Source organism: Hemitrygon akajei, unplaced genomic scaffold (assembly GCF_048418815.1).
Source record: "Hemitrygon akajei unplaced genomic scaffold, sHemAka1.3 Scf000041, whole genome shotgun sequence".
Classification (NCBI taxonomy): domain Eukaryota; kingdom Metazoa; phylum Chordata; class Chondrichthyes; order Myliobatiformes; family Dasyatidae; genus Hemitrygon; species Hemitrygon akajei.
Window position 1 is genome coordinate 6598283 of NW_027331927.1, and position 24685 is coordinate 6622967.

The window sequence follows — 24685 nt, forward strand, 5'->3', positions numbered from 1 at the left end:
CTCATCACCTATTCTGCAGTTGAACTGAACTTTCATACTTTACCATCTCAAGACTCTAAGCCTTGTTTCCCCCGTGCTCAACAGTTTGGGAGTTATATTTACACACATTTATAAACTTAACACTGTTAACTTCTGTTTATCTTGTTTAAGTTGCAATATTACAAGTAGATTCTAATAAAGATAGATTTAACTTCAAAACCAGACTCCAGGTGTAGTCTATTGCTGCTGGCTTGTTTCTAAAGCATTATGGTTTGTAACAAATTTGGGACCTATGTCTGGGATATGAACAAATTTGGGGGCTATTGATCGATGAATTATCGATTTGATTGGGGAAATCCCTTTTGATTTATTTGTGTGTGGAAATCAGCAGCAATGGACATTTATAAATTTCTGGAAGTGCCAACCCCTGAGGCATCAGAAAAAGCCAAAAAGAATGAATTGCTGACTGTTGCTAATGGGCTGAATCTTAAGCAGGTAAGGGGGTGTGAAGGACCAGGGCAAGCATAAAACTGGGAGAGGAGGTAAAGGTAAACCAATAGGGGTTTTATTATAAAATATAGGCATCCACCCCCTTTTTCAGAGACTGGGATCCCTGTTTCAAACGGTAATGATGTGCATTTCAATGTGTTCACCTCTCCGTCCTCGATTCTCTAAATGAAAGGGTTATCACATTTGATTTTTCATTATATGATGACCCAACCATTTCAGGGATCAGTCTATTGAAACTTCATTGCACTCTCTATAACAAATACTCTCTAACCACTTTGTTAATCCTCTGTGCAAAAAAAATGTCCATCTTCTGTAGCCCCGTGTTGCCCCAACCACTCACCTCCTACCCCTGTCATTGGCCCCACTTGCAGGTCAACTGTCTGCCGGTGTCCCCCCCCCCCCCCAATGTGAATCCCTCTGCTCGCCACCATCGTGGGCTCAGACATTTCCACCGGGACAAACATCCTGTCCGCCCCCTCTCACACCATCGTTTTCCTTTCAATAAAATCCCTCCTCTCCCTCCCCAGGGAACTAGCATCATACCGACGGGCCGAGCGGTCTCCTCCTACCTCTCGGCGACACATCAGACTCCGGCCGCAGAAGACGCTTCACAAAAGCCCCAACTTCCCTTGGAGGGAAATGGAAATAAATCAAAAAACGGACATTTACTCCGCTGTGATGTGGGGTTTGAGGCCGGAGCGGGAGGCGAACTCAGCGGGGATAACGCCCTCTGGACTTGTCCACCTCTGCGACTGGTGGTAACAAGTGATTGACATCGCTTTGCACCAATGGGAATAGCGCAGCTCCAGAATCCTCTGTTGACAGCGGTGGGGGAGGGCTGGTCACGCGATTATTAGCCCTGCTATTAAACTGAAAAAGCCCGAGCTTACCAGCGCTTGGATGACGTAAGAGGCTGTGCATGTAAGTGCAGATCCCGATGTGGGAAGCCCATGCGGGACATCAGGCGCGGGGTGGGGGTGGGGGGGGGGGGTGGTCTGTGTGACGTCACCTGTGGGGATGCGCTCGTATTTAAATGCACCTTAATGTGCGTTTCTTATGATTTCAGAGGGACAACAACATTAATCACGGGTTGCATTACTGAATCCACTGTTGTGAGATGTAAAGTCCCCTGTTATGTGTCCGGCTGTGCCGTGTTGTTTGGGGGCTATTGATCGATTAATTATCGATTTGATTGGGCATATCCCTTTTGATTAATTTGTGTGTGAAAATCAGCAGCAGTGGATATTGATAAATTTCTGTGGGTTGGTTGACTGAGTGAATCCCTTCCCACGTACTTCCTCATCCAGGTCATCCACTCTTGGTCTTCCTGGAATCATTCTTTGAAACTTCTCCGGACCCACTCCAATACGAGCACATCTTTTGCTCAGATAATAAGTCGGAAGTACAGGTCGGAATCTGCTCACCATACACCAACAGTGATCTGCCCAATGCGTTATAAAGCTATAGTATCGCATCCTTGCTCTTATATTGCTAACATTGCAGTTGTCATCCTTAATCAACTCCATCTGCAAGCAAACCTTTAGGGCCTCTTGCTCAAGGACTCACAAGCACTTATGCACCTCTAATTTTTTCAAGTTTCTCCCATTTATTTTTTTTCTACGCCCAATTACTTCTACCAAATGTACATGACTTGCATACACTGTATTTCAACTGCTACTTTGCTGGCATTCTCCAGACCTATCGAAGTCCTTCTGCAGACTCCCGCTTTGCTCTAAACTACCTGTCCCCTACCTATCTTTGTATCAACTGCAATCTTTGTTCGTCACCAAGGTATCAATTCCGTCATCCGTATCATTCAGATTTAACATGAAACGATGCGGTCTCAATACTGACCCCTGCAGAACAGCATTAGTTACCGACAGCAAAACAGAATTGCCCACATTATTCTGACTCTTTCTCCCTTGTCAGTACAAGTTTCTTTCCTGTAATTCCATGAGCTGTGATCCTGTTAAGCAGCCTCACGTGCAGCACCTTAGAAACATAGAAAACCTGCAGCACGTTACAGGCCCTTTGGCTCACAAAGCGATGCCGAACATGTCCTTGCTCTAGAAATGCCAAGGGTTACCTACAGTTCTCTATTTTTATCAGCTCCGTGTACCTATCCAGGAGTCTCTTAAAAGACCCGATCGTGTCCGCCTCCACCACCATTGCCGGCAGCCCATTCCAAGCACTCACCACTCTCTGTGTAAAAAACTTACCCCTGACATCTCCTCTGTACCTACTTCCAAGCATCTTCAAACTATGCCCTCTCGTGCTAGCAATTTCAGCCCTGGGAAAAAGCCTCGAACTATCCACACGATCAATGTCTCTCATTTTCTTGTACACCTCCATCAGGTCACCTCTCATCCTCCATCACTCCAAGGAGAAAAGACTGAGTTCACTCAACCTATTCTCAAAAGGCATGCTCCCTTATCCAAACAACATCCTCGTAAATCTCCTCAGCACCCTTTCTATAGCTTCCACATCCTTCCTGTAGTTTGGCGACCAGAACTGAGCACAGTACTCCAAGTGGGGTCTGACCAAAGTCCTATACAGCTGCAACATTACATCTCGGCTTTTAAACTCAAGCCTGCGGTTGATTAAGGCCAATGCACAGTATGGCTTCTTAACCACAGAGTCAACCTACATAGCAGCTTTGAGTCTCCTATGGACTCCGTCCCCAAGATCCCTCTGTTCCTCCACACTGCCAAGAGGCTTACCATTAATACTATATTCTATCATATTTGACCGAAGAAAATGAACCACATCACACTTCTTTGGGTTGAACTCCATTTGCCACTTCTCAGCCCAGGTTTGCAGACTATCAATATCCCCCTGCAACCTAACCCAACCTTTGTGTCATCAGCAAATTTACTAACCCATACCTCCACTTCCGCATCCAGGTCATTTATAAAAGTCACTAAGGGTAGGGGTCCCAGAACCGATCCCTGAGGCAGCCCACTGGTCACCGACCTCCATGCAGAATATGACCAGTCTACAACCACTCTTTGTCTTCTGTGAGCAAGCCAGTTCTGGATGCACAAAGCAATGTGCCCTTGGATCCCAGGCCTCCTTACTTTCTCAATCAGCCTTGCATGGGGTACCTTGTTGAAGATCATCTGAAAATCCAAGCAAACAACATACACTACCTCTGCTTTATCTATCTTGCCTGTTATTTCCGCAAAGTATTCCAAGAGCTTTGTCAGTCAAGATTTCCTCGAAACAATCCGGCTGACTTTGGCCTACTTCATCATGTTTCCCCAATTACAGTACCCAAAACACACACTCTTAGTACACTCCAACATCTTCCTGACCACTAAGGTCAGACTAACTGTCCAATAATTTTCTTTCTTGTGCCCCCTCTCTTCTTAAATTGTGGAGTGGCATTTGCAAATTTCTGGTCCATCAGAACCGTTCCGAAATCTAGTGATTTCTGATACATCATTACGCATCACTTGAAGAGAAAACTAAGGGGGAACTTCTTCATTCAGAGGCGGGGAGAGTGTGCACCGAGCTGCCAGAGCAAGTGGCAGGGACGATTGTAATCTTTAAGAGAAGTTTGCTTAGGTCACTGGATGAGAAGCATATGGAGGGCTATGGTCCAGGTGGAAGTTGTTGGAACTCAGAAGATTAATGCTTTAGCACGGACTAGACTGGCCGAATGGCATTTTCCTGTGTTGTAGTGTCTTATGACTCTAATGCCTTCACAATCTCTTCAGCTACCTCTTTCTGAACTCTGCGGTGTCTTATCTACCTTCAGGCCTTTCAGCTTCAAAAACACCTTCTCTCCTTGGTAAAATCATGTATCCTCACTTCTGCCCCAGGTACTGCTGAATGTTTGGCATTTATGTAATAAATTTAATGACACAACTGTAGTGGGTGACTTCAACCTGCAGGAGGATTGGGAAAGTCAGATTGGCGTGAGATCGCAAAAGAGGGGATGTATTGAATGCAAACGAAATGGCTTTTTAGAGCAGCTGATGGTTGAGCCTGCTCGGGGAACTGCTATCTTACATTGGGTGCTGTGTAATAACCCAGATCTTATTAGGGAGGTTAATGTAAAGGAACCATTAGAAGGCAGTGATCATAATATAATTGAATTCCTACTGCAATTTGTGAGGGACAAGCACAGGTCACATGCGTAGTATCGCAATGGAATGAAAGTGAATTACAGAGGCGTGAGAGAGGTGATTCCCCAGGTGGATTGGAGGATGCTGGTGGAGATGACGCCAGAGCAGAAATGGCTGACGTTTCTGGGAATAGTTCATAATGTGCAGGATAGATATGTCCCACAGACGTAGTTCTCAAACAGCGGGGCTAGGCTATCGTGGCTGACAAAGGAAGTTAAGGACTGTATAAAAGCATATAAAGTATTAAAAGTGAGTAGTAAGTTGGATAATTGGGTAGCTTTTAACATCCAACAACAGGCAAATTTAAAATAAAAGCTATAAGGGGAAAGCTAAATATGACAGCAAATTATACAATAATATAAACCAGTTATAAAATATACGAAAGGGAGGCGAGTGTTGATATTGGACCACTGGAAAATGATGCTCATGGGGTACAAATGGGGAAGAGATGGTAGATGAACTTGATAGGTACTTTGCATCCGTCTTGTCTGTGGAAGACACCACCAGTGTGCCAGAGATCCGTGAGTGTCAGGGAGCAGGAGTGAGTGCCATTGCTATTACAAAGGAAAACGTGCTAGGCAAACTCAGGTTCTTAAAGTGGATAAGTCACCAGGACCAGATGGACTACATCCCAGAGTCCTGAGAGAGTTTGCTGGAAAGATAACAGATGCATTGTTCATGACCTGTCAAGAATCACTTGATCTTGGCATAGTCCTGGAGGACAGGAAGATTGCAAATGTCAATCAACTCTTTGAGAAGGGAGGAAGGCAAAGTAAAGCAAATTATAGTCCAGTAGGCCTAACCTCAGTGGCTGGGAAAGCGTGGAGTCATGATAACAGATGAGGTTTTGTGGTACTAGGAGACTAATGATATAATAAGACAAAGCCAGCATAGGTTCTGTACAGGGAAATCTTGCCTGACAAGTCTGTTACAGATCTTCGAGGAAGTCATAAGCAGGATGGACAAACGAGAGGCGGCGGATATCATTTACTTGGATTTTCAGAAAGCATCTGATAAGGTGTCACACATGAAACTGCTTAACAGGATAAAAGTCAGAAGTAATACTGGCATGGACAGAGGAATGGCTGACAGCCAAGAGTCAGTGAGTGGGAATAAAAGGGGCCTTTTCTGGTTGGCCAGCAGTGACTTCTGAGGAGGAATTCCTAGAATGCCTACAAGATGTTTGTTTTTTAGAGCAGCTCGTGGTTGAGCCCACTTGGGGATCAGCTATTCTGGATTGGGTGTTGTAATGAACCGGAATTAATTAGGTCACTTGAGTTCAAGGAACCCTTCGGGACAAGTGATCTTAATATGATCAAATTCACCCCGACATTAGAGAAGGAGAAACTAAAGAAAGATATGGAATAAAGAGAATTAGAGAGGCATGAGAGAAGAAATTGTCAAAATTGATTTGAAAAGAACACGGGCAGGAATGACAACAGAGCAACAATGGCTGGAATTTCTAGAAGCAATTCGGAAGTCACAGAGAGGAAGTGGTATTCTAAAGGTAAGGTGACAAAACCGTGGCTGATAAGAGAAACCAAAGACAACATATAAAACAAAGAGAGGGCACAGAAGAAAAAATACTAGAAGTTGGAGGATTGGGAAGCTTTTAAAAGCAAACAGAATGCAACTAAAATCATTAAGAAGGAAAAGATGGAATACTTAGGTGAGTTAGCCAGTAATATTAAAGAGGATACTATTTTTTCTTCAGGCACATATAGTGTAAAAGAGAGACAGAAGCGAATATCAAACCACTGGAGAATGATGTTGGAGAGGTAGTAATGGGGTGAGGGTGAAAGATGATGGCTGATGAACTGAATAAGTATCGTACATCACTCTTATCTGTAGAAGACACTGGCTGGAATATGGAAGTCCCAGATGTCAGTGGTCAGAATGTGTAAAGTTACGTTACTCGGGAGAAAGTAGAAGGAAAGGTGGGCCGTAATTTTTTTTTACTGGAAGGAGAAATCGATGTTCATGCCTTCAGGTTGGAGCTATGCAGTTGGAATATGATGTGTTTCTCTTCAACCCTGAGGATGTCAGGTGGAGCAACTCCAGCCATTGCTATTCTGCCATCATCCCTGCTAGTGTCCCCTTCCAATCAACTTTGGTAATCTCCTCTCCCGTGCCTCCGTAGTTCCCCTCACCCTATTAATAATGATGCATCTTGTTGTACCTTTCCCCTCTCAAAGTGCAGGGTGAATTGTAACATGTTATGATCACAGCGTCAACATGGTTCCTTTACCATAAGCTCCCTAATCCAATTTGGTTCTTTGGACAACACCCAATCCAGAATCAACATTTCTCAAGAGGGCACAATTACAATCTATTCTAAAAGCATCTCATTAGTATTTTCCAAATGCCCTCTCTTGAGATCAAGCACCAATCTAATTTTCACAATCTATCTCCACCCATCCCACTCATGGACTACTCATCTCACTCTCATTGGTGGGTAGATGCGCAGGATCCTCACCAGGACTACCAGCCTCTGAGACAGCTACTTTTCCCAAGCAGTAAAGCTGATAAATATCTCTACCCTCTAACCCACCCTTCCACAACACCAAACACCTCAACTTTATCATTTCCTGTCTGTCATCCTATGCAGGCATCCTATGCCGAGCGTCACTTTATGGACATACAATCAGTCCGTGCACAGTATATAAGCTGTGGATATATGTTGTTACTATTATGTTTTTGTGCTGTATTGGAGCCGGAGTAATAATTATTTCGACATCATTTACATGTGTCTGCTGGAAATGGAATTAAACAACCCTGAATCTTGAATAAACATTTCAGCAGGCTGCAGTGTCACATTTCTGTCTCTCAGCGTTATTGCGTCAGAGCGCCACCTGGTGACAATGGAGTCCACAAATCAGGGGGTTATTGTGGTAAATCACCACCAAGTGGCAGTGTTGTCCACAAAAAGGAAAGGTTTACAACGGTTAGAAGGAGTGTAGGGGCTGCAAGTCGATGAAGTTCCAGACCTGCCCCTAACCACTCTCCTCACCACGAGTCAGAGTCCCAAACAGTACTTCCATATGAGGCAACTTTTCAGCATCGTGACTATTGGGGTCATCCATCGTTTCCAGTTTTCCAGGTGTGGCCTCCTCGACATTACTGAGACCCGATGTAGTCTCTGCATTCTGCTCTCTGTCCCGCTGAGATTCCACAGATGTTGGAGACGGAGGGTAACATACACAAAATGTTGGAGGAAGTCAGGAGGTCAGGTAGCTTCTATAGAGGGGGATAAAGCAAAACAGAGATTTCCTGCCGAGACCCTTCATCAGGACTGGAAGTGGGGAGAGGCCGGAATAAGATGGTGCGGGGAGTGGAAAGAGTCCAAGCTGGTAGATGATAGGTGAAGCCAGATAAGAGTGAAGGTGAGTGGGTGGGGGAGGTGGGAGATGAAGTGAGACGCTGTGAGGTGGTAGGTGGAAAATGCAAAGGACTGAAAAGGAGGAAACTGATAGGAGAGGAGAGCGGACAATGGGGAAGTAAAGGGGAACCAGAGGGAGACGATCCGCAGTGGAGAAGAGAGCAATGAGGAGACAGAATGGAGGAGGCTGGCGTGTGGGTTGATGAAATGAAAAGGTGGAGATAGAAGTTAAAGGTATCGATGCTCATGTCATCCGGATGTAATATGAGCTGTTGCTCCTCCAACCTGAGAGTGCACTCATCGTGTTAGTTAAACAATGAACCGGAAGGGAGAGTGGATTAATAATTTTCCCCTAGGATCCCTATTAAATCAATCCTCCCTCACCTTAAAACCGGTGCTCTCTGGTTGTTGATTCTACAAAAATGGGGGTGTAGAAAAATAAACAGAAATACATATACAATCTACAGCACAATACAGGCCCTTTAGCCCACAAAGTTGTGCTGAGCATGTCCCTACCTTATAAATTACTGGGGTTACCCATAGCCCTCTATTTTTCTAAGCTCCATGCACCTATCCAGGAGGCTCTTAAAAGACCCTATCGTTTCCCCCTGCACGAACACTGCCGGAGCCCATTCCATGCACTTATCACTCGCTGTGTAAAAAACGTACCCCGACATCTCCTCTGTACCTATTTCCAAACACCTTAAAACTGTGCCCACTGTGGCAGCCATTTTAGCCCTTGGAAAAAACCGCTGACTATCCACACGATCAATGCCTCTCATTATCTTATACACCTCTATCAGGTCACCTCTCATCCTCAGTCGCTACAAGGAGACAAGGCTGAGTTCACTCAACTGCGCACATTCCCCATTTCTGTACACTTATAGTTTGGAACACCTGCATAATGTCGGCCTCAATCTCCAGCACTTCAAGGTGTGAAGTCCCAACCTGTCCAACCTCTCTCCAGAACTCAGTCCCTCGAGTATCGGCAGCATTCTCGTAAATCTTTACTGCACTCATTCTAGCTTAACGTCTCTTTCTTATAGCAGAACGACCAAAATTGAATACAATAATCCAGGCATGGATACCCGAGCAATACCCTAACCCTGATGCAACCTCACTGGCCTCTTCTTCAGACCATGAGCCATGAGATATGAGACAGAGGCTGCTCAGCCAATCGAGTCTGCTCCGCCATTCCTTCCTGTCCAATTGATTACCTCTCGCAACCCCATTCTCCTGCCTTCTCCCCATAATCTTTGAACATCCCTTTAAAATACACTCAATGACTAGGCGTCTACGCTTGGGTAGCTTTTAAAATCTAGAGCAGGCAACTAAAAAAACAAGCTATATGAAGGGGAAAGGTGAAATATGAGAGTAAACTAGACAATTCAATAAACCATTATAAAAATGAGAAAGGGAGGCGAGAGTTGATATTGGACCACTGGGAAATAATGCTCTTCTGGTAGAAATGGGGAAGAGATGGTAGATGAACTTGGTAGGTATTTTGCATCCGTCTTCTCCGTGGAAGACACTGGTAGTGTGCCAGAAAGAGTGTCATTGATATTACAAACGGAAATGTGTTAGGCAAACTCAGGTTCTTAAAGTGGATAAGTCACCTGGATCAGATGGACTACATCCCGGAGTCTTGAGAGAGGTTGCTGAAGAGATAACAGATGCAGTGGTCATGACTTCTCAAGAATCACTGGATCCTGGCATGGTCCCGGAGGACCAGAAGAATGCAAAAGTCATTTTACTCTTTGAGGAGGGAGGAGGGCAAAAGAAAGCAAATTATAGTCCAGTTATCCTAACCTCATAGTTTCTGCATAGGGAAATCTTGCCTGACAAATCTGTGAGAGTTCTTCGAGGAAGTCATAAGGAGGATGGACAAACGAGAGGCAGCGGATATCATTTACTTGGATTTTCAGAAGGCATCTGATAAGGTGTCACACATGAGACTGCTTGACAGGATAAAAATCAGAATAAATACTAGGATGGATATAGGAATGGCTGACAGCCAAGAGGCAGCGAGTGGGAATAAAAGGAGCCTTTTCTGGTTGGCTAGCAGTGACTATTGGTCTTCAGAGGTCAGTGTTCGGTCCGCTACTTTTTACATTATTTGTCAATGATTTGGATAATGGAACTGATGGCTTTGTGACATGGTTTGCGGATGACACAAAGATTGATGTTGGTAGTGCTGAGGAAGCAATGCGATTGCAGCAGGACACAGACAAATTTGACGAACGGGCAAAAAGTGACTGATGTAATACAATATTTCGAAATGTACGATAATGCATTTTTGGAAAAGGAACAATGGTGAATAATTATCTGATTGGGAGAAGGTTCAAAAACGGAAGTACAGAAGGAAATATCAGTCCTCGGGCAAGACTCCCAGAAGGTTAATTTACAGGTTGAGCCTGTGGTAAAGAAGGCAAATGCAATGCTGGCATTTACTTAAAGTGATGTAGAATATCTAAGCAAGGAGATAATACTGGTGTTTATAAGACACTACTTAAGCCGCACTTAGAATATTTGGGACCCATTTCTCAGAAAAAGTGTGTTGTCGTTGGAAAGAGTCCAGAGGATGTTCAAGAAGATGATTCCGGGAATGAAGGGGTTAAGATATGAGGAGCGTTTCCAGCCTTGGGCCTGTACTCCTGCACTGACTTATATTAAATAAATGTAGGTCGGGGTGTTAAATCTCACTGAAACCCACCGAATGTGGAAAGGTCTGGATAGCGTGGATGAGGAAAGGACTTTTCGTATGGTGGGGGTAGCCATAACGGAGAGCACAACTTCAAAACTGAGCAGCGACCTTTTGGAGTAGTCAAAGAGGATTTTATTTAGCCAGAGAGCAGTGAATCTGTGGAATTTTCTGACACAGACGGCGATGGGGGACAAGTCTGTGGGTACATTTCAGGCAGAAGCTAAAAGTTTGCTGATCAGTCAGGGCATTACAGGATATGCCGAGGAGGCAGGTGAATGGGGTTGAGTGAGAACCGGGATAATCCATGATAGAACGGCAGAGCAGACTTGATGTGCTGAATGACCTAATTCTGCTCCTATGTCTTATTGTCTTATCCTGCTAGTGTCTTGCACAGTGAAGATTGACACAAAATACTTGTTACATTCGACCGCTATTTCTTTGCTCTATTACTAACTGCTCTATCATCTTCCAGCGGTACAATATCAACTCTTGCCTCTCTTTTACTCTTTATATATCTGAGCAACTTTTGATACGATATTATTGGCTCACTTACCTTAATTTATCATCTTGTCTCTCTTGTGTGTGTTTTTTGTTGTCTCCTGTTAATTATTTAAAAGCTTTCCAATCCTCTAACTTCCCACAGTTTTCTTGCTGTATTACATGACCCCGCTTCTGGTTTTATCAAAAACAGGAGAAAATCTGGATGCTGGAAATCCAAGCAACACAAACACAAAATGCCGAAGGAACCTAGGAGGCCAGGCAGCATATATGGGAAATAGTAAACAGTCGACGTTTCGGGCAGAGACCCTTCATCAGGACTGGGGGAAAAAAAGATGAGACGTCAGAGGAAGAAGTGTGGGGGTGAAGCGGTGGAAGAAGTCTTCGGTGACAGGTGAAACCGCGAGAGGGGGAGTAGTGAAGTGTGAGGATGAGAGGGGTGGAAGAAGTGTGAGGGTGAAGGGGTGGAAGAAGTGGTCGGTGATAGGTGAAACCGCGAGAGGGGGAGTAGTGAGGTGTGAGGATGAGAGGGGTGGAAGAAGTGGTCGGTGATAGGTAAAACTGCGAGAGGGGGAGTAGTGAAGGAAAAAACTTATTAGGAATTTATTTCCTTAACGATTCTTGAAAAATCATTGCTAATGCCTCCACATCTCTTCAGTCACCTCTTTCAGATCTCTGGGGTGTACACCATCTGGTCCAGGTGACCTATTTACCTTCAGACCATCTCTGTTTCCCAAGAATCTTCTCCCGTGTAACGTAACTTTACACATTCTGAGCACTAACATCTGGGACTTCCATATTCCTGCTGGTGCCTTCGAGAGATAAGATTGACGTACAATACTTACTCAGTTCATCTGCCATCACTTTGCACCCAAACCCCATTATTACCTGTCCAGCATCATCTTTCAGTCCACCCCCTTTTTCAGAGACTGGGATCCCTGGTTCAACCGGAAATGATGTTGTGCATTTCAATGTGTTCATCTCTCAGTCCTCGATTCTCTAAATGAAATGTAATCATATTTGATCTTTCTTCATATGATGACCCCACCACTCCAGGGATCAGTCTGGTGAATCTTCATTGCACTCTCTATAACAAATACTCACTAACCTCTTTGCTAATCCTCTTAGCAGTTAATTTCCATCTTCTGCAGCCCTGTGTTGCCCCGACCACTTCCGTCTCTCTTTTGCACTATATGTAGCTGAAGACAAATTTGGTATCCTCTTTAATATTACTAGCTACCTCACCGATGTATTCCATCTTTTCCTTCTTAATTATTTTAGTTGCATTCTGTTTGTTTTTAAAAATTTTCCAATCCTCTAACTTCCTAGTAATTTTTGCTCTATGCCCTCTCCTTGTTTTTTACATTTTCTTTGGTTTCTCTTATCAGCCACGGTTTTGTCACCTTCCCTTTGGAATACTACTTCCTCGTTGTGATGTATATATCCTGTGCCTTCCGAATTGCTTCCAGAAATTCCAGCCATTGTTGCTCTGTTTTCATCCCTGCCCGTGTTCTTTTTAAATCAATTCTGACCAGTTTTTCTCTCATGCCTCTCTCATTATTCCGCATCAGACTTTTGCTTCTCCTTCTCTAATGTCAGGGTGAATTTAATCGTATTAAGATCTCTTGTCCCTAAGGGTTCTTTGAAATTAAGTGACCGAATTAATTCCGGTTTGTTACATCACCCAATCCAGAATAGTTGATCCCAAATTGAGCTCAATCACGAGCTGCTCTAAAAATGCATCTTGTAGGCATTCTAGGAATTTCTCCTCTTGAGACCAACCCCATCCTGATTTTCCTAATCACCTGCATGACAATCCCCCATGACTATTGTAACATTGCTTTTTTGGCACGCATTTTCTATCTCTCATTGTAATTTGTGGACCACATACTTACTACTGTTTGGAAATCTCTATACAATTCCCATCAGGGAGTTTTTTTTTACATTTGCTATTCCTTCATTCCACCCACAGATTCTACACATTCAAACCCTATGCCGCCTCTTTCTAATTATTTTATTTAATATTTTACCAACAGAGCCACAAACCCCACTACCAGCTTGTTCTGTCAAGAAATATATAAGTATCTGGGAAACAAGAGGACCTGCAGATGCTAGAAATCTAGAGAACTACACACAAAGTGCTGAAGGAGCCTAGCATGTCAGGCAGCATATATGGATGGGAATCAACATTTCGGGCCAAGACCCTTCATCGGGACTTTTTGTTGTAATTTATTTTTTTAATGAAGTTCATCATCAACAAACATTTCCATAAGATGTATTTCAGGTACTGTACATATATATTTGCCACAAATCTCCACATAATTTTCATCTGAGTTATACACTTATAGAAAAGAGAGGAAAGAAAGAACAAGCGAAAGGAGAAAACTATGTACAAGTAGGCAGTGATCTTTTTTTTTACAATATTTTCATTCATTTGTGAGAATAAAATCAGGTCTATGAAGTGTTATGTAGTTAAAACATTTTTCCCCAGTATGAATCAAATTGTTCCAACTTATGATTAACAGATGTTGTTATCTTCTCCATTTTGTAAATGTCCATTGTAATTTTCATTCATGCGTTTAAGGTTGGGCTGTCCTGTGATAACAACTTCTTGGTAAAAAAAAATCTTTTTAACAGCAACCAGCAGAAAATTCATTAAATATTTATCTCTTTGTTAGCATTCTTGAGGTATATACCCAAAATATATGGTCTTACTTTCTAAAGGTATTTCACATATAAAACGTCTTTCAGGGCATTGTGTATCCCACTCCTGTAGTCTTTGACAACAGGGCAATCCCAGAAAATATGATAATGGTTTGCATTTTCATTTCCACAATTTCTCCAGCAAACAGGAAGTTAACTATCATAATGGGATTTCTGAGAGGGTGTAATAAAATCTTATCAAGGTTTTCCATCCAAACTCCGTTCATTTCTGTGAACTGGTATACCTCCATTGATAACTCCATAATATTGTCCATTTTTCCTCAGATATAATTATTCCTCATTCCTTGTCCCATTTTGTTTTAATGTACACGCTTGGAATTATTCTACTACCATTATCTGAATTATACTTTTCTTTCTTCTAAATAACTCTATCAAACATGAATTTGCCTTGGTTTCATTTTTAACCCTCTTATTAATATATAGTGGAGTGGCGGAGCAGACTCACCTACTTCTGCTCCTTTGTCTTGTGATCTTGTAATATTGCCCTTTTGGTACGCATTTTCTATCTCCCATTGTAATCTGTGGACGACATACTTACTACTGTTTGGAGGTCTCTGTACAATTCCCATCAAGGAGTTTGTTTTTACATTTGCTATTCCTTCATTCTACCCGCAGATTCTACCAACAAACAAACAAAGCAGTAAGTGCAGAAAATGCCAAGAGAAACCAGAGACAATTGAAGACATTCCAGGCTCCTGCAGCAGTTTAACTCAATCTGATTACTTACAAAAGTACAATCAAGTGGCAAATATCATTCACCAAAATCTTTAAAATACAAACTCATGAATGCCCTCTATCACTTCATAAAGGCACCATAAATTCAAGCCTTATCCAATTTTAGAGACAAAATCTTACAAATTATATGATAATCAATACATTGTTTCAGATAGGACAATCCATAATAACCATCCGGATATAATACTACAAGATAAACAAGCAGGAACAACAACCTTAATAGATAAAACCATTCCCAACACAAACATGTTCCACAACCAGTGGAGCACCTCACCACAGTTATTGTTTCTCTCATCAGTCAGACAAACAAAAGATTTTCTCTGTCAATCAGCTTCCAAATGTTGCTACTCTGTCATTCGTTGCCACGCCCCGCTGCTGCTTCCCTTCTCATCATCATACGTTCATAATCCAGAGCCCCAAACTCTGCCCTGTGCAGACACCCCTCGGGTTTCTGACCCTGCTTCGTTGAACATCCAACAGATGGTTTTCCATTCTGCTTTCAGTCTTTAAAGGACAGGGGTGTTTTCAACAACTTTTAGAAGCAGGAAAAATGACACATAATGTGGAAATGAGTCGTGAATAAGGAGGTTAACTACCAAAGTCATTCTTCCTCAGTCCAGAGATGAGAGGGGTGAAGAACATCTCAAACAGAACTGCAGTCAGCTCGTCTTCTTCAGTCAGCAGGGAATTCAAGGGAAGCCTCTTCACCCACAGAGTGGTGACTGGAACCCATCCGACAGGGAGAGAGAGAGGGGAACAACCGGGGAGGATTTAAAGGACTGTCCTGGAACAGAATCACTGGCAGGGTCCAGCTAGCCTGAGTTGACTCTCTACTCTGCACTAGGCATGTTATAAATTCACTAAGTACCAGAGACAGAGTTTAAAATAGAACTAATTTATTTGTCTCAGATCCAGAATATTAAACTCCATTTGTCACAAGGTTAGATTACTGAGTGAATTCCTTCCCACATTCACAACGGGTGAACAGCCTCTCCCCAGTGTGAACTCAATGACGCACATTTGGTGGAGATGGCTGAGAGAATCTCTCCCAAAAGTCTGATCAGATGATCGGCCTCTACCCAGTGTGAACTCGCTGGTGTCTCAGTAGATTAGATGACCGCGCGAATCCTTTCCCACAGTCTGAGCAGGTGAACGGCCGCACCCCACTGTGAACTCGCTGGTGTCTGTGTAGGTTAGACGACTGAGTGAATGTCTTCCCACAGACTGAGCAGCTGAATGGCCTCTCCCCGGAGTGAACTGACTGGTGTGTCTGTAGGTGAGATGCGAAAGTGAATCCTTTCCCGCAGACTGAGCAGGTGAACGGCCTCTCCCCAGTGTGAACTCGCTGGTGTCTTTGTAGGTCGAATGGCCGCGTGAATCCCTTCTCACAGACTGAGCAGGTGAAAGGCCTCTCCCCAGTGTGAACTTGTTGGTGCTTCTGTAGGTCGTATGATCGATTGAATCCCTTCCCACAGTCGGAGCAGGAGAATCGCCTCTCCCCAGAGTGAACTACCCGGTGTCTCCTCAGGTAGGATGAATGAGTGAATCCCTTCCCACAGTCTGAGCAGGTGAACGGCCTCTCCCCAGTGTGAACACTCTGATGTACCTTCAGATGAGATGATCGAGTGAATCGCTTCCCACAGTCTGAGCAGATGAAGGGCCGCTCCCCAGCGTGAACTGACTCGTGTGCTTTTAGGTTAGATAACTGAGTGAACCCCTTCCCACACAAAAAACAGATGTATGGTCTCTCCCCAGTGTGAAGTCTCCGATGTGCCTTCAGCTGAAAGGACCGAGTGTATCCCTTCCCACAGTCTGAGCAGGTGAATGGCTTCTCCCCAGTGTGGACTGACTGGTGTTTCAGTAGGTGAGATGATTTAGTGAATCCCTTCCCACAGTCTGAGCAGGTGAACGGCTTCTCCCCAGTGTGGACTGACTGGTGATTCAGTAGGTGAGATGATTTAGTGAATCCCTTCCCACAGTCTGAGCAGGTGAACGGCTTCTCCCCTGTGTGGACTGACTGGTGTTTCAGTAGGTGAGATGATTTAGTGAATCCCTTCCCACAGTCTGAGCAGGTGAACGGCTTCTCCCCAGTGTGGACTGACTGGTGATTCAGTAGGTGAGATGATTTAGTGAATCCCTTCCCACAGTCTGAGCAGGTGAACGGCTTCTCCCCAGTGTGGACTGACTGGTGTTTCAGTAGGTGAGATGATTTAGTGAATCCTTTCCCACAGTCTGAGCAGGTGAATTGCCCCTCCGCAGTGTGAACTGACTGGTGTTTGAGTAGGTGAGATGACTGAGTGAATCCCTTCCCACAGTCTGAGCAGGTGAATTGCCCCTCTCCAGTGTGAACTTGCTGATCTGCCATTACGTCAGATGACCTTCCCCACAAATTCAGCAGTTGACCGGCCTCTCCTTAGTGTAAACCGACTGGTGTGTCCATAATTGGGATGACCGAGTGAATCCCTTCCCACAGTCTGAGCAGATGAATGGCCGCTTCCCGGTGTAAAATGACGGGTATGCCAGTAGGTCAAATGACCGAGCGAGTCCCTTCCCAGTCGAAACAGGTAGGATCGGGAAATGAGCAGGAAGGATGATTGCACGAATACCCCATTCCACTTTTTAAATATCTGGGCAGGCACAGCGAGACTGGCGTGTTGTGTTCGAGATTCCCGTAGACAAATTTCTTGTTGTGTTTAACCTGAAAAAAAAGCAAAATCAATCAGTGGGTGAAGGACAACATTTAAGATGAGATCACTTTGGTCGCCGAGGTGTGATCTGACATCACACTGTTACAGTGAAGGTCAACCCAAGTTGGAGAGAGAAATGACCTTCTAACTGGGCACAGTGCTGGGAAATGGAATGCCCATGAAATTCTCTGATGCTCCTCCTGTCTCTATAAGAATCGGTGCCGGTGAGTTATCAGGCGTAAGATTTTTACACCGAGAGTGGTCCGTGTGTGGAATGGGTTGCCGGCCACGGTGGTGGAGGCGGATACAATTGGGTCTTTAAGAGGATCCTGGGCAGGTATATGGAGCTCAGAAAATTAGAGGACTATGTCTACCCCTGGGTAATTTCTCAGGTAATAACATGTTCGGCACAGCTTTGTGGGCCGAAGGGCCTGTATTGTGCTGTTGGATTTTTTTCCATGTTTCTGCTGTCTCCAAACTGTGACTTGGCTCAGTCTGGCTCTCGAATTGGTATTATTCCCTGTTTCCACTGAGCTGCATTTGTGCCTGGCCCCAGAGCAACAGAAACAATCTCACACAAGTAACCTATGTTGACTTTCTTTCATGTACTGTCAATTTAAAGTGCCACAATTTTAAAGCCATGTAAATATATCCTGCTGAGATGAATAGTTGTTCCACACAGCTGTTCAAAGGATTTAGAATGAATATTAGTATTATTTCAGGTTCTTGTAACAGTCATAGAAAGTACAAGATGGAAACAGGCTCGTTGGCCATCTGCCCACTCCCATATCGCTACCATCCAGGTACCGTACAAACCTCTAACATGCTGAAATCGATCTCGCATGCACAACTTGAGCTGGCTGCTCATTCCACACTCGCACGATGACATGATGACGTTTCGCCTCATGTTGACCTTAATGTTTCACCTTTCACTCCTAACCCATGACGTTTGGTTGTGGTCCCACCCAATCTTAGTAGCAAAAGTCAGCTTGAATTTACACTATCTATGCCCTCATAATTTTGGTACACTTCCATCAAATCTCCCCTCAGTCTTCTGCGTTCCAAGGAATAAAGTCCAGTTCAAACTCTCCTTATAACCCAAGACTTCCTGACCTGGCAACATCCTTGCGAATTTTCTCGGAACTCTTTCAACTTTTTTAAAATCTTTCCTGGGGATGGTGACCAAAGCTACACACAATACTCCAAATAAGGCCTCATCGTTGTCTTGTACAACGTCAACATCACATCCATCTCCTGTACTCAGTACTTCGGTTTATGAAGGCCTATGTGCCAAATTCTTTCTTTTTGTCCCTATCCAACTGTGACACATCTTTCAGTGAATTATAGACCTATAGTCCCATCCCTTTCTTCAACAACACTCCTCAGTGCCCTATCAGTCACTGTGTAAGACCTATCCTGGTAGATCCTACCAAAGTGTAATACCTCGAAATTGGCTGCATTAAATTCCATTTTCCATTTCTCACACCATTTCTCCACCTGGTCCGGTTCGCACTACAAGCCATGATAATCTTCTGTCAGTCTGCTAAACCCCCAGTCTTGTTTTCATCCACAAATTAGCTGATACGGCGATCCATGTTATTACCCGGATTACTGATATAGATGACAAACAACAACAGATCCAGCACTGATCCCTGTGGCTCACCACTAGTCACATGCCCCCAGTCAGAGAGGCAATCATCTGCTAGCACATTCTGAATTCTGCCAGAGACAGTGTCTCATCCAATTTACTGTCTCATCTTGAATGCTGAGTGACTGAATCTTCTTGACCAACCTCCCATATGAGACTTCGTCAATTGCCTTGCTAAAGTTCATGTAGACAATATCCACTGCCTTGCCTTCACCCACTTTCCTGATAACTTCCTCGAGAAACTAGAGAGAAGATTGGTTAGACATGACCTACCATGCACAAACCCATGCCATCTATCCACGTAGATCCAAATACTTATATATTCTGTTTCTGCACAAATGTTCCAATAAGTTTCCCACTACTGATGTCAATTTCCTCGTTTATTTTTAGAACCTTTCTTGAACAGAGGAACAACATTGGCTGTCCTCCAATCCTCCAGTACCTCACCTGTCACTAAGGATGATTTAGATATCTGTGCTTAGGCCTCGACAATTTCTGCACTTATCTTATGCAGGGTCCTGGGGAACAACTTGCCAGGCCCTGGGGATTGATCCACGCTAATTTTCCTTGAGACAGAAAACACCTCCACCTCTGTAATCTGTACAGGGTCCCTGAAGTTGATGCTGCCTTGCCTCACTTCTATAGACTCTGTGTCCATCTCCTGTGTAAATACAGATGCAAAACTACTATTTAAAACCACCCCCATCCATTTTGTCTCCCGTATAGATTACCATTCTGATTGTCCAGAGTAGGCATGTTTCTGTTCTGATCTTCTCCATGTTTCTGTGACAGAGAAGCTGGTCAGACTTGACTGGAAGGGGAATCTGGTAGGAGTGACGACAGAGCAGCAATGGCTGGAGTTTCTGGGAGCAACTTAGGAGGTGCGTGGTAGATACATCCCAAAGAAGTGGAAGCATTGGAAAGGCAGGAGGACACAACTGTGGTTGAAATGAGAAACCAAAGCCAGCATAAAAGCCAAAGAAAGGGCAAACAAACGAGCAAAACCCATTGGGAAGCTTTTAGAAACCAACAGAAGACCACTAAAAAATGTCAACTGAGCTCACGGCGTGGAATGATGTAGTCATGTTGTCATGATGCAATGATGTAGTCATTAATGACTCTTGGCTGCACCCAACAGTCTGAGGCATTTAGAGGTACAAAATGCATTTAGGGGGCCTCAATATTTCTTGAAAACCAAGGTAACCTGCACCAGTTCCCTTTCAACTTTTATTTAGGCAAGCATATACAAACTAGACATCCTCAATATTTCACTTCTGAAGGCCTCCCACTTACCAAGTACTCCTTTGCAAAAAATCATTCTGTCCCAATCCACACTTGTCAAATCCTTAAAATTGAGCTTTCTGCAATTTGGAATCTCAAGAGAGGTCCAGGCCTCTGTCTTTCCGTATTTACTTGGAATCTCATGGCATTATGATCACTAGACACAAAGTGTCCCCATACACTAATATATGTCTCTAGCCCTGGATCATTTCCTAACCTCTACGTCGAGAATTCTACGTACTGATTAAGGGAACATTTGACGCCTCTACCCCATCTAGTCCTTTTACAGTACGGGAGTCCCAGTCAATATATGGAAAGTTAAACTCACTTACTAAATGAAAAATTGTTTCTTGGCATAGTCTGCGATCTCTCTATAAATAGGTTCCTCTAAATCCCTCAGACTGTTGGGTGAAACCAAATTCCAGTAATGGCTACAATATCATAATTCCATGTCCTGACGTCTGAACAACATCTGTCTTTTGTCAACAAAACAACCTCTCCCTCATTGTCACAAAACTAAGGAGCCGATTGTGGACTACAGGAGGAATGGAGACAGGCTGACCCCCTTTGACATCAGTGGATCTGGGGTTGAGAGGGTGAACAGATTTATCAGTACTCCATCAGTACTGGAAAGGAAGGGGGAAGGGCCAGATGTTTGATTGATTTGGGAGAAGTGGGTTGTGGTTCTGTGGGACTTGGTTCTGTGTGTCAGCTGCTCCCTATCCGTGCAAACTCCAATTTACCCAACAACTCACTCTCGTTTGGGTATGATCGACGTCGCTTTCATATTTCACTCAACCCTTTGCCCTGCGGGGAAACAGATAAAACCTATACCCTGATATAGGAGACACCACTTACCTCTGATGCTGTAACCGGATGGCGTTCGGTGTGGTCCCGGGTAACCTCACTCTGACTTCCCGGGTGGGCGGCAGTGGATCTGAACCAGGGTGCTTAACCTGCGCGGGGAGTTCAGTCTGAGATGAGGCAGAGATTGACACTTTTCGGCACCAATGGAGCTAAATAACTCGCAGTCTCCTGACAACGGTTGTCTGGCAGATGACGGGCACACAAGGTTCCCCAAATCGTCTCACCGTGAGCCCCTCACCTTAATTATAAATTAAATTATTTAAATTCCAGCTTTGTGTGTTGATTATTTATCAGCAGGTAAATAATATTAATATTTGTTTCCAGTTCAACCCTATAATAAAATCATATCCCTCTTCGCATGCCGTCATTATACTAAATTGCACTGATTAAATTGTCAGAGCTTTTTGTGTCAACATACCAATACGTATAACTGGACCACACGGCCGCTAGAAGCTGCTGCTGCAGATAAAGAGGTCACGGCAGATCTGATCTAAAATGTCATTACGCATTCTCCCAGCCCCCCCCCCCCCCCCTTCCCCCCCGTCCATCCCTGAAACACTTCAATCCCGCTGTCTATCAACAATATCGGCCGTAAACTGAGTCAAAGACTTTGCTTTCACTAGCCATTGAGGAGTAGAGTTCAAAACTCTCCCAATCGGCACAGGAACAATCGATATATTCGTCTGAAATAAGACATTCTGAAAACGAAGCAGGTGTTTTGCTGTACGGATCTCGCACTCTTGCTTTGAAACAGGTGGCCATTGTTCTAGAGTTGTTCTTAATCTTTCCTTAACTTGTGGAAAATGTAAATTGTGCAAGCAGGTAACAGTCGGAACACAAAAAGCACCACAGACAAAAATGGCTTAAAATATCTCCTTGACCGCTGATCCAATGCACAGAGGACTGGCTAATTGGAAATAAAGGTCCGAAACAAATATCAGAAGCTGAATTATTCTCACCGTAATTCCCCAAGAATATTCTGAGAGTGTGGATACCGTGTGTCGTTTCTGACAAATAACCCCGCCCACTGCCCCACACGGATCTCTCGTAACCATGGCAACACACACAATGCTGGAGGAACTCAGCAGGTCAGGCAGCATCTATGGATGGGTGTAAATAGTCGACGTTACGGACCGAGTTCCTTCATTAGGACTGGAATGGAAAGGGCAAGCGGCCAAATTGACTGATTGGGAAGGTGCGGCTTGTTCTGTGAGTCTCGGAGCTCAGTGTCTGCGTGCAAGTATTTGCCTGCTCGTACACATTCCTCAGAACAGGGAGCGGCCGTTATGCAGAAACTAAATTCAACCGGTTGGACAAAACACTGCCCTTCAAATCTGAAGGAAGTTTAACCCTTTCTGCTACAGGAAGAGATAGTCCCAATGACGTGCTGCACAGAACATTACGTGTGGTCTCGATCCCACAACGTTACCAGTTACTTTGCTGCGAGTTTCCAGCATTTTGATTTAATCTCAGACTCGCTTCATCTGGAGATGTGCTAAAATAATTTTCAGGCTTTCTTCAAATAAATCGAACCGAGGCATTACCAAAAGCGACATTCCGTAATGTGACTGGGATCTCGTCCTGTTATTTTAAGTAGTTGTGTTTTAATGAGGGAGAGAGAGTGACCGGTGATGAGTCACTACCCCGTGGGATTTCACGTGTCACTATCGGGGTGAAAGATGCCTTCAGCTCGCACTCAGTAGAACCACCCTGGAGAGTATTTCTGGTTGAAGGCAACGGCATCGTTTCTCTTAATTCCATTTGGACAATGATTGTCTCGTTAACATGAACATGTCAGGACTCCCTCCTCCCACTAAATTCACTCCCGATTCCGATCAAAGCCGAGCCTCGCTGTAAACGCTGAATCGTTGTGCAGAATCATAGACAACACTTACCTCTGATGTTTAACCGGACGGCGTTCAGTGTGGTCCTGGGAAATCTCAGTCTTACTTCCCGGGTGATCGACAATGGTCCTGCACCGGTGTGCTCACCCTGTACGGAGAGTTGAGTCTGAGCTGCTGCTCCCGAGGCCACTCGGCTGTGATGTGTCCGTCGCTCATTACAGATGGACAGGACCGGGTGAGCTGGGGTAGAGCGGGACTGCCGCAGTCCGGGTCACACTAACTCTCACCGGCTCAGGACGGGACTGACAGCGGGACGAGGCGGGAGTGGGATCAATGTAGCAACCCTAAAGAGGGAAACAAACAGGCTGCGTTAACATTTCTGTCCGGATTTTCGTGTGGATCTCTCCTTTTTCTTTCATCGTAACCAGTGGGGCGGAGTTTCTCTGTTGAACTCAACCAGTCCCAGGCTACGGATTTGATCCAGTCCGGGCTCTGGGCGGGCCTGAGCTCCGCCCAGTGAGTAAACAGGCCTGCCCGGCAAAGTACAGGGAGCCGCCTTTCTGCTGAAATTAATGCAAACACGTTCGACTACATATTCCAACTCATTTGGGAAAAAATATAGCCAATGATTTTCTCAGCGCCTCTCGATTCAGTGGAGTTTATTAACATTTATAGACTCCATCATTGAGAGATTATTGTATTTCCATCCGGACAACTGTTGTCACAAGAAATCCCCTCGCTCACGGTTTCGTTTCACAAGCAGTGATTGCTGATTCACATCCTGCCGGAAATACTTGTGGAATTTGCTTCTCTTAAAATTCGGCTATTCCAAATGGCCAGAAGTTTTACCAAGGGGGCATGGTGATGGGCTGATTGAAAATGAGCTACCAGGGTGGGGTGGGGAGTAGTAGTGTGCTAATTAAAAATGGGACTCTCAGTTCCCTCTATCGCCTGACCTAATACTCACTCTCCCCCCATCCCTCTACCCCATGTAACCTATCTATACCCCTCATGACTGTGTAGACCTTCATTAAATCTCTCCCAAATCTTCTGCGTTTCATGAACAAAGTCGTAACCTTCTTTAATCTTCCCTTATAACTCGGGTCTGCAATCACAATAACATCCTTGTAAATTGTCGTTGTACTCTGTCAATCTTATTTACATTTTTCCTGTGGGTAGGTGATGTAAACTGCTCATAATACTCCAAATTAGGCCTCATAACCTTCTTAACTCACGCAGTCTCCTGTACTGAATACTTTAACTTATGAAGGACAACGTGCCAAACATTTCTTTACTACCTTGTCTAGGTGTGCCGCAACTTTCAATGAAATGTGGACCTGTATTCCCAGGCGCCCTTGTTCTACCGCAGTTCTTAGTGCCCTACCGTGCACCGTGTAGGACCTATCCTCGTTGATCATACCGAAGAGCAACAACTCGCTGGCCTGCATTAAATTCCATCTGCCATTTTCAGCCCGTTTTCCCCACCTGATGCAGATTCCTCTGCAAGCTCTGATAGTCCTCCTCGCTGTCAAATGCATCTCAAACTTCGCTGTCATCCGCAAATTTGCCGATCCGGTTAATCAGATTATCATCCATATCACTGATATAGGTGACAAACAACAACGGATATCAGCACCGATCCCTGCGACATTCCACCAGTCACAGGTCTCCAGTCAGAGAGGCAACCATCTACTACTAT

The 24685-nt window shown here is 44.3% G+C and overlaps 1 protein-coding gene across 3 annotated transcripts; it reads right to left on the bottom strand.

Moving 5' to 3' along the window:
- Positions 1-14354: 14354 nt before the first annotated feature.
- LOC140720329 (uncharacterized) lies at positions 14355-23350 on the bottom strand. 3 transcript variants are annotated; one of them, XM_073035191.1, is made up of 3 exons: positions 23038-23350; positions 21134-21231; positions 14355-17357 (listed from the first exon to the last, which is right to left on the bottom strand). In XM_073035191.1, exon 3 carries the CDS (start codon positions 17022-17024, stop codon positions 15735-15737), a length of 1290 nt encoding a protein of 429 aa, XP_072891292.1. In that variant the 5' UTR covers positions 17025-17357; positions 21134-21231; positions 23038-23350; the 3' UTR covers positions 14355-15734. The 3 variants fall into 3 exon arrangements, with proteins under 3 accessions (XP_072891292.1, XP_072891291.1, XP_072891293.1); XM_073035190.1 differs by having other exon boundaries at positions 21134-21380; XM_073035192.1 differs by lacking the exon at positions 21134-21231.
- Between the last annotated feature and the right edge of the window lie 1335 nt (positions 23351-24685).